Source organism: Wasmannia auropunctata, unplaced genomic scaffold, assembly GCF_000956235.1.
Source record: "Wasmannia auropunctata unplaced genomic scaffold, wasmannia.A_1.0 LD336101.1, whole genome shotgun sequence".
Taxonomy (NCBI): Eukaryota; Metazoa; Arthropoda; class Insecta; order Hymenoptera; family Formicidae; genus Wasmannia; species Wasmannia auropunctata.
The window spans coordinates 1583870-1593910 of NW_012026789.1; the positions used below are offsets into that span (position 1 = coordinate 1583870).

At 32.1% G+C, this 10041-nt stretch overlaps 3 protein-coding genes across 6 annotated transcripts in view; 1 reads left to right on the plus strand and 2 right to left on the minus strand.

Moving 5' to 3' along the window:
- The window catches only part of LOC105461230 (multiple inositol polyphosphate phosphatase 1-like), a 2163-nt gene extending 1240 nt beyond the window's left edge, over positions 1-923 (minus strand). Inside the window, exons 1-2 of the mRNA XM_011707735.1 lie at positions 558-923; positions 150-460 (exon numbers count right to left, since the gene is read on the minus strand). Coding sequence (XP_011706037.1) covers positions 150-460; positions 558-723 — 477 coding nt within the window. The 5' untranslated portion in view covers positions 724-923. The remainder of the gene's footprint in view (positions 1-149; positions 461-557) is intronic.
- A 144-nt stretch (positions 924-1067) lies between these two features.
- LOC105458299 (protein lin-37 homolog) lies at positions 1068-3541 on the plus strand. Of its 4 annotated transcripts, none has more exons than XM_011703511.1 (8): positions 1068-1234; positions 1320-1438; positions 1581-1686; positions 1759-1894; positions 1971-2174; positions 2519-2702; positions 2996-3144; positions 3221-3541. In XM_011703511.1, the coding sequence occupies exons 3-8, from the start codon at positions 1611-1613 to the stop codon at positions 3240-3242; spliced, it is 771 nt and encodes a 256-aa protein (XP_011701813.1). In that variant the 5' UTR covers positions 1068-1234; positions 1320-1438; positions 1581-1610; the 3' UTR covers positions 3243-3541. The 4 variants fall into 4 exon arrangements, with proteins under 4 accessions (XP_011701813.1, XP_011701833.1, XP_011701824.1 ...); XM_011703522.1 differs by having other exon boundaries at positions 1069-1246; positions 1611-1686; XM_011703502.1 differs by having other exon boundaries at positions 1069-1234; positions 1611-1686.
- Positions 3542-3992: 451 nt separating this feature from the next.
- LOC105458344 (ankyrin repeat domain-containing protein 13D) lies at positions 3993-9688 on the minus strand. The gene is made up of 13 exons (XM_011703584.1): positions 9432-9688; positions 8016-8151; positions 7777-7901; positions 7511-7556; positions 7211-7354; positions 6461-6641; positions 6144-6369; positions 5941-6069; positions 5708-5858; positions 5454-5615; positions 5266-5366; positions 5076-5164; positions 3993-4723 (listed from the first exon to the last, which is right to left on the minus strand). Exons 1-13 carry the CDS (start codon positions 9528-9530, stop codon positions 4489-4491), a joined length of 1824 nt encoding a protein of 607 aa, XP_011701886.1. The 5' UTR covers positions 9531-9688; the 3' UTR covers positions 3993-4488.
- Between the last annotated feature and the right edge of the window lie 353 nt (positions 9689-10041).

Sequence of the window (10041 nt, forward strand, 5' to 3'; positions counted from 1 at the left end):
TTCTTTTTCTAAAAATTCTGAAAAAGGATTCTTTTTGCACCTAAAAATAAATTCAGAATTGATGACATAAAGTGATGAATAGACGAATGAATTGTTTTGGACTCCGTGTGCTATCTGGGTAATGCATTCGGATATTTTGCCGTACATACTTTGTATGTCTGATTGTCGAAAGCCTCTGGCATCAAGGATGGAAATCTCGCCTGGTACCTCTCTCCGAGATCGATCATTTCGTTCTCCCCTTCCAATGCCAATTTCATCATGTTCCCCTGGACGAACGACAGTTTCCATTTCTTAAGCAGAGCCGCGTCGTCGGCCGACAGACTTGTCGCTCCGTTCTCATAATTTCTTAGTATCACGTGCTGCAACTCGGGCAAGTCGTCTATCATACGAGGTATGTACTTCTTGCCTGGATATCGAGTTCCATGGCGAAAGATCAACCAAATCTTTTTCTCCACACAATCTGTAAATCAAGCAGTGATATAAGCGCACGTTATTAGCAGCTCCATGTATGCTCGCATGGAAGGTGATTAATGCATGGTAACGCGGTATGTGTATACCTGGATACTCCAACGGCGATTCATCGTAATTAGCTACGCATCTGTAAGGAGTGTTCGATCCCAGTCTACATTCGTAGCTGTCATTACGCTTGGAATGAACAGAAGCAAGAGAAATATCTGCTACGATGCAAAATATAAAAATCTCAGCAGATAGTTTCCAGAGCATTCTGTCAAGAGTCCTACAGTGTCACAACCATGTCACAGTCCACAAATACGTTCAACGTGTATATTACTCGTTTGGCTCAATTATTTGACACAATACATTCTAGTGTAATGATCATTTCTTTCTGTCTCTGCGGCAAAAGCATCTTGTAAGTGATAACTTCGTCATGACAGTGCTGTATACACCATGCAGCTGATGCAGTACACACATCGCACGTATATTTCACTCGAAGTACAGAAAGTACAATGTAGCTGAACTTTTCGTATCGTTCATCTTTTTTCTACCCAATGTCTGATCATACGTCGCAACCGCCAATGCGCAGATGTGAACAGCGATAGCGACATTCGTGCAGGTTAGGATTACAGAATACATTCGAGAGTGAGGCTATCATGGTTTACTTCGAAAAACCGTTTTAACAGAGCTAAATTTAGTGCTACAAATATATGGAAGTGATATGCGATTGAACGGTTGTGCAAACGGTTGTGTCATTTCCCAAATGTAATTGTAGGAAAAAGTAAGAATTGAGGTTTGCGTTCTAATATCTTAATAACATTTTTTTACAATACAAGCTATTACTAATATTTAACAATTCGTTACAGATATTTAAAAAAAAATACGTTTCCCGTGCTGAACGAGCCTGAACCGAAGTACTGATGAATTTAAATTTAATACGTCAACTGTTCAATAATTCTTCTATGTAGCTCAAGTGTCGTTAAAGGTAATTTTTTTTCTAAATTTTCTATATAAATTTGTTATTGATAAATTAATCATTAGCAAATTAATAAATCATTGTTACGTTAGCAAATTTATTAGTAGTTTGTACGTAGCTCGATACTTAAATAAACATATATTGACATTAGAATAGATTAATTTACAACTTTGGTGATTAGATGGGAAAGAAAAGAAATATTCAACCGCCACCAATAGTACCCGGACGGATAAAAGTAGAGATAAAAGACGAAATAGGTAACAAAAGATGCAAAGAAGCAAGTTATTGCAAGTTATGTTAATATATTAAATATTATTTTGTTTATACAGGAGACAATGATGTTCTCGTAGCGAGAGATCGTTTGAAGGGTGCTCTTCGAGAATTGTTACAGCATAGCGACACCGGCTCATCGGCGGAATCAGACGACAGTCCCATTTCGGATTACAAACATCCCATGAAAAAAATGTAAATTTCAACTTTCATAATTATATGGCATTGCCTATTTGAGACGAACTAATTTTTCAATAATTATGACATTTAGGACGAAATCTATGAATCTCTCTCAGCCACGGAAAGTCAGACGTCGCCGGCCCTTGCAACCTGACACAGCGTTTCATCATACATATGTGATGAAATTGTTCGATCGCAGTGTTGATTTAGCCCAATTTCAAGAAGACACACCATTGTATCCGATATGTCGTGCCTGGATGGCCAATCAACCAAGGAATCCTCATTTGGTCCCTAAGTGAGTAAAATTGTGACGATATTGTTTATTTTATTGATATATTCATATTTGCTTATTATATTAAAGTTTAAGGTGATTGTTTTATTTTAGAATATTTTATTATACTGTAGAATTTTTTGTGTTACGGCAGTTATAGTATTATTATATTTCCTAATTATACTGCAATATACTTTTTGCGTTTCTTCTTTTAAATTAAAAAAACCTGTAATAAAAAAAGATATGCTTATAGTGATTAATCGTGATTGAATTAAATCATTGTAGAAGTGCTTTTAATTTCTTTTCCTGTTGCACACAATTTTATATATCTATGCAAAACTAAAATAAATACATTAATTTGTGAATAGAGTACGTAGTCCAAGTCCAGAAATAATTAACGAGGTTAGCATGGCAGAAAATTTAATTGGTGCTGATGGTGAAATAAATGATGTCCATTACTTGCCACCTCCTTTGCCTCGTGTAGAAGCCATACCAAGGAATCGCATTCCATCCCCTATACTTGGAGAGAAAGATGATTTGAACTTAGATTACGTGAGTAATCAATAATTTCGACAGATGTGACATTTAATTTTATGTTGAAACAATTCGTGATTCGTGACTCCATGTAGAAGCAATTGATTTATAGTCGGCAGGTCTTAAGTTTAATCCCAACTTTCATCCTACATGTATACCACGGTTTATATAAGAAGCTCATTAAAGACTTGTTAAAACAATTCGTTGCTACTGTTATTGAAGTTTTACAAATAAGAAAGATGTATACTGTACACAATTTTTGTGTTAACTGTTATTGTAACAGATACAAATTGTATGTAACGTAATTACAGGAGGGACAAATTCTCAAAACGCGAGAGCAATTAATGAAGGAGCATTCTGAACGATGGAATGCTATACGCAAAAAATGGCATCAGCAAGCGCATAAAAACGAGCAACGTTATTCACAGAGTGCTAGTATACTTGGCACCATTTTTACAAAGTTTGTGTGAAAGATGTTGATATAGATTTTTCTTCGATAAATTATAATGCTTACGATTTTTTTAATTGTATTTCAGGGCACAATCGGAGTTTGAATAGCAGAAATGTGGCAGTCTAATGACTGCCGGTTCTTCCGTCGCCAATAATTCTGGTAATTTTTATTATCTCATCAGGGAATAACTTCTTATTTGCTATTTTTTTTTCTACATCTTCACATTGGTGAGTGAATGCGTATATGCAGAAGTGATTATACATGTCTTATATGAATGCATTTTTTTTATTGATAATGCCCAGAGAGGGGAAATCATGTTTTAACAATATTCTGATAATAAATTATCTAATGTAATACAAAAGAAAATTGTAATTATTTTTCTTTCAATAAAAATAATGGAACATAATTAATTTCTTCTTTTAAGTGCATAAATAATATTTTATATCAAATTCTATATATATATTAAATATATATAAATATATCTGATTCTCTATTAAAATATCAACAAAATAACATACAAAAATAAACTTTACTTATCTAAAATAATAAATAATATACTGTTAATCTTTGCACTAATTTTACATCATTTTATTTTTTATGAAAAATTTTGGAAGGAGGGCTGAATATTTATAAATGCTTCTTATATATTCCTAATAGTTCATTACATGCCATTGCATTAAAATACTATATAGAATTATGTTATTGTAGATATGAAGAGATCTTTTTTTTTTTTTTGTAAAAATGTTTGATTTGATTAAAGGTTCTGGTTATCTTTCTGTTTCATCCTAATTGCAATCGTTAATATGCACTTATAAATTTATAGAAGTAGAGACCAAGGAGAAAGGACCAGACGAATAATTTTTGAAGGCTTGAGAATTACATGCCATTTATTCTAGATATCAACAGTCGTAACTTACATTATTTACTTTCAATTAATAGGATTTACACAAACACTATTTGATTGTTTGTCGATTGTGACTGCATCTTTTTTTAAAGAGCTGTAATTTTCAAGACTTCGTTACATGCTTGCTGATATTTCTATAGTATTGAAGAATTTCGTCTCATATAAAATGTAGCTAAGAAATAAATAACGTAATTTAAATTATTCATTTGCTTAACTACTACTATACTATTTCCATCTTTTGACTTGCGTTAACTACATACTTCAATAACAACTGTTCATCTTAAGCAACATTATTACTCCGTAATGCACTTTGCAATCTATGAAATGTAGGAAATGATTTTTCGTACGGTCTCGTTTCTTGACGAGACTGCGAAAGTTTTCACTTTTCTGGAAGTATACTGTGTAGTAAATTTGTTTTTTTTTTTTTATCACTATTACACTTTGGAAGTTTACTTGTCCGTCAAAGATAGTTCCAGCACGTGACGAAACGTTTCTTCTTCCAACAACCGTTGTTGCTCCTCTTCTATTTGTTGCTGCTCGGAAAGCTTCAACGCTAGTCTCAATTGTTCTGCAGTGTCTTCGAGAGAATCGCTATCTTCGTTTTCATTTATACCCGTTGAATTCGCAGTGCCTTCCATCGATCCAGCTGTCTCTTGATATAGCACTAAACTAGCCTGAATCGCCCTACGTTGAAAAAGAAAAATTATTTGAGCGATATGACAAATATATTGACAAATTTAATTTATATTAACAACACACATTTATCTCGACAACACTTTCTAAAGCATTTTAAATACGCTTTTTATCATACTTTATAATGTAAACATTGAATGTTTATATTAATTTAAATTAAGTAATTTCTACTGTGTGAATAATTAACCCGAAATTGATATTTGCATTAGAATTACCCACCTGTCTGAACATAAATTGTGTGTAGCACAAAAATACATGCAAAATTAATAATAAAATTTTATCAATGATAAAATTAACTGAAAACAGAACATCGATAACATTCTCTTTAATGTTTATCACATACCTCTGAAGCTGCCTTTCTTCTTCGGTGGTCATATTAGGTGTAGTTGGCCTAGATGGTTTTTGCGCTCTTAGTGCTTCCCATATATCAACCTGTGTAAAACATTTTTCATGTAAAACAAAGGGGAATATACACTATACATGTAATATATGATATTTCGATAAAAACAAAATATAAAGAAAAAAGGCAATACCTCATCTCGTTCACTACCAGCTTCTAAGAGACTTTGCTGGATAGCAAACTGCAGTAAATCGTCCTCTTCTTCAATACTGAATTGTGTCCTAACTTCCGCACCTACATTCAACCAACGTGGATTAAACAAATTGTATATATTCGTTGTAGAATATACATATATGCGTGTATATAGGACAAAAAGTTTACCTAATTTGGTATATCCACTAGGTGTTTCGAAACAAATATCGTCCACTAAGCAAGTTACACGATTAGTTTCTTGTAAATGATCTACATGCGGTACCTCTTGATCTAAGCCAAATATATTTCCAAATGTTATTCTCGCATTAAGAATGTGGAACAATGGGATTTCTACGAAAGAATCGATTATTTTAGCATGTTTTGTATGCAATATGTATAGACATTTCAGATCGAAACATATTATATTGAAATTAACATCTTACCAATTTTAACAGGAAAACCAGCTGGAAGTTGCATTTGAATAAAATCTTTTAATTTTGCGAAATGTGAACTAGATATAGCCATCAAATCTACAATTGGCATGATTTGTTCTTGAAGACTTAATGGATAATCCTCACTTAACCATAAAGTTGCCTGAATGTGAAGAAATTGCCATAATTAGTATACAATATAATATATAATGCACAATTTTCAAGCAAAAAAATATATATAATACCTTAAATTTTTGTATTTTTGTATTCACTTCTTTTGGTCTACCTATATCTCTTCCATTTAAATCTACAGCTGGGTCAAAGTATTCCTCAGCAGTTATGTTAGAAGAATTGCCTACACTATTAAATTCTTCCTAAAATATATACACAGCTTGATTAGAATTATATTTTACATGCATTATCGATTAATTATAAAAAGGAAAATTACACTAGCAGCGACAGTGCTGCAACTCTCCTGCTGCTGTTCTGCAATGCCAAGAAATGACTGTAGAGGTGTTCTTGGTGCTCGAGCCCTTGCTTTATCTGCTTCAGATAAGTGCTCTAATCGGGTTTTAGTTATTAATTCTACATTGCTTGCGCTAAACACCTTGCACTCATGACCATTTATTACTTCGCTTTTATCAGAACGCCATCCCCATAGACCTGCTTTATTCCTAATTCAACATAAACAATATTGTTGAAATAAATACAAAGTATACATATAAATATGTCATTATTGTAAATATTACAGTGACAAATAGTTACCGTTCAAAACTAATTTTATCTGTATCTATATATGTTGTAACTATAGGATTAGTAAGTCGGGCTATCACACCTTCTTCAGATGGTTCTAATAGTTGTATATTATCATTTTCTATAAGTTTCATATGTTCAACATAAACTTTTCTCGTTTCATGATCCACTTCCATCATCGTTGCCCCATCATCTACAAAAATGTCAAAGTTTATAAACTGTTTATTATACTGAATTATTTCAATAAAAAGCTGATATTATATCATATTATATGTACATTAGATAACTATTATATATACATTTATTATACATATTTGTGTATAATATAAAAATAATATCTTGTCTCATATTGTTTAGTTGTCAATTTATTCAGTTTTATATAAATTAACGGGAACAAATAATGAAAAAGAGAAAACTATGAGAAATCAGAATATAATAAAAAGTATGTAGTATTAGTGTTAAGAAAATTCTTTTGTGCTTATGCATATGAAAATGTTTTTCATTAAATTTTTGACAATGCAATGCATGACATTAAATGTTGGGATTGTATCATCTGTGTGATGACCATCCAAACTGAACACATCTAATTGCCATAGGTGGTTTTGATGCAGCTTGCATTAACATATGAAATTTAGTAATAAACAAATAATTGACATTCCCAAAACATAATGATCAATTACAATTTTTAAAAAAATGTTAAGTTATACGATACTCATGCACGGACATTAACAGGATTAATATTTATTAAAGATATCTACTTACTTTGTCCTTTGAAGACATAGCTTCGATTACCACGTTGCCAATTTGCATGATCAAAGCCTAATAATGTAGTATCAATCCTCACATTACTACCTTGTTTATAAACCTTATATGTATCGCTTGGGCACATCCGAGATACAAGAGGAACTGGTCAACAGAAATAATAACAGTTAACCACATGTTTTATTCAAATAAATTAGATAAGTGTATAAATTGCAGTTAGATCCAAATTATATAAATTAAACTTGAAGATCTTGAAGATTATAAATAAAAGCAGATGTCATTGAATCCTCTGTTTCTTACCCCAACTTGTAAACTCCCATTTCATTTCTACATAAAAATCAGGCGCCTGAAAAGGATTTCTATTACTAGGACTCGGATTAATAATGAAGAGTATGAAAAAGTCTATATCATTAGCGTAATATTCCACACAAGAGAAACACACGGGTTAATATTAGTTCATAGAACTTGCAGGAAAGAATTTCATATTCAATAGAAGAGACTGCATATGTGAGAACTATGAATGTACTGAATTAATGATATATTATTAGTTATTACATAAAACTGACCTGTTTGAGTTTATGAAGTAGTTCTGGTATACCGGCCACCCGATTGCAATACCTCTGGTAATCTCTCCTAGCAAGTACCAATTGCAGTAATTCAGGATTTCCTGTACCAACTGCTTCTTGAACCACTACATCGAAATAAATTAAACTGATTGTTTAATTTATAATGAAACAAATGAAACTATCGAAAAGATAAACAGTCCAGACAGATCACAGGCGAACAAAGTACAAAGAGAAATTACCAGTCCATCCTTGAGTGTTCTCTGTATTAACATTGGCCTCATGTTGTAACAGCACTACAGCGGAATCTATATGGCCCAAGGTTACCGCTAACATCAATGGTGTCCTTCCTCGATTGTCATGCTTTTCTAGGTCATGCTAGAAAATATTTAAATATTACAATTTATATTAGCTAATTGTAAGACAATTGTTGTGGCAATATTGCATCTAGTTTCTCCTCTCAGCATATATTTACTTTGCATTTGTTATATAATTAAAATAGGATTTTAAGTGTATCCCTTATATGTATTATGAAGTATGTAGATTGGACTCTGCTTCAGCAGTATATCAGGAGCCGCAAATCCACATATCTAAGATACACACATGTATAAGGTTTCTCTCTTTTTTTATGAAAGGCTTCAGACGTTTTTAACCCGCATTACTACTATAAGCCCGAGTCAACTGTGCAAGCATAAATTTAAAGGTCTATATAATTAAGATATAATTTCATGGATAATATAGCATGCAAAGATTAAATCACATAAATTGCTTTCCAAATTATACTTAATAATGTCATCTGTACACTGCGTATTATAAATGTAAAGTTTTAACATATTTTTTAGAATTAATTTATAAATTCACATCAAGAAATAATTAGTTAATAGAAGAGATTCTTGTTTTGATGACACAAAACTGACAACATATTTTTATTATATCCTTTTACTTGTTTTTTCTATTTCATAAACAAGACTACTGTTATTAACAAAAGGAGAACATTAATTCTGTCATAATAATATTTGATCTCACATTTTTCTTTCTCTTTCCAACATGCATATCTATAGATTTTTTTATATAAATACTATCTGTCTCTCATTTATAAATATAGATGCTGCAATATAAAATCACTTTTAACCTTTTTGTTTCAAGCACTTTCATGTCTGTTGGTGAATGTTACTTTTGTTATATAATTTATCAGCTCTATACATATTTATCATTAAATGTATGCTACTGGCTGACTTGAGAGGCTTTTGTGTGTGAGTGGGGCATCTGATAAAAATGCTGAATCATAATAATTATAACAAAAAAAATCAGTACAAAAAAAAGGATGCACTGAAAATACTTTGAAATGACAAACGCGTCACTGCCGCAGAACGAATGCACGTATATACAATACCGCGTTAATTGTCTACATCGAATAATTACGCAATTATCGTTCAATATTATATCAATTACGTGGAGAAGACTCGTTATCGCTGCTGATAGCAAAAAAGTTGTTAACACGTAATACCTGGAGGACGAAATTCGCGGAGCGAAAAAACGGCAAATAAAACGCACAATTGGCGTGTAATCACGTGTACGTGTCCCGTGTGCGGCGTAAACGGCGGAAGTTAATTAATATCAAATGAGATGAGCCTGTTAAACAGCAGGTCTGCGCAAACCTGATTTGTGGACAGTTCCTTGTCGAGTTCTACATGGCTGTTATGCCAGACAAGCCAGTGCAGTGGATAATTCTTTCGTATAGTATCTACATTCACCATCTCTACCGGGTCTGATTGACGTTAACATATAACACGTTTATCGTAACGAGTACCACGAGTCGAACGCACGACACGAAATTTTGACAGCGCGATACATGACATCAGACGAAAGAAGTACCATCGAGTATACGCAACGCGACAGTGGGGAAACTGCCTGTCTTGCGTATGCGTCATCCCGTCCTCCAGGAGGGAGAAATCCATGCTCGTTTTCTGATTGGTGCCGCCATTTTGGAGCCAATTCAAAGAGACCATTTTAATCCAATGTTGGCAATCTAAAAAAAAAATATAAAAATCCCTAAACGTATAAAATTTAAAAATATTTTCTTATTATATATTTATTATATTGTCTTATATGTTATCTATTACATATTTGTATTATTTATATATCTTTAATATATAATATTAAATGTATGTTAAACTATTTCTGAGACATATTAGAAAAATTAATTATAAAATATTAATATAATTATAATTGTTTTATTATAAATATTATAATTAATTAATCATTGTC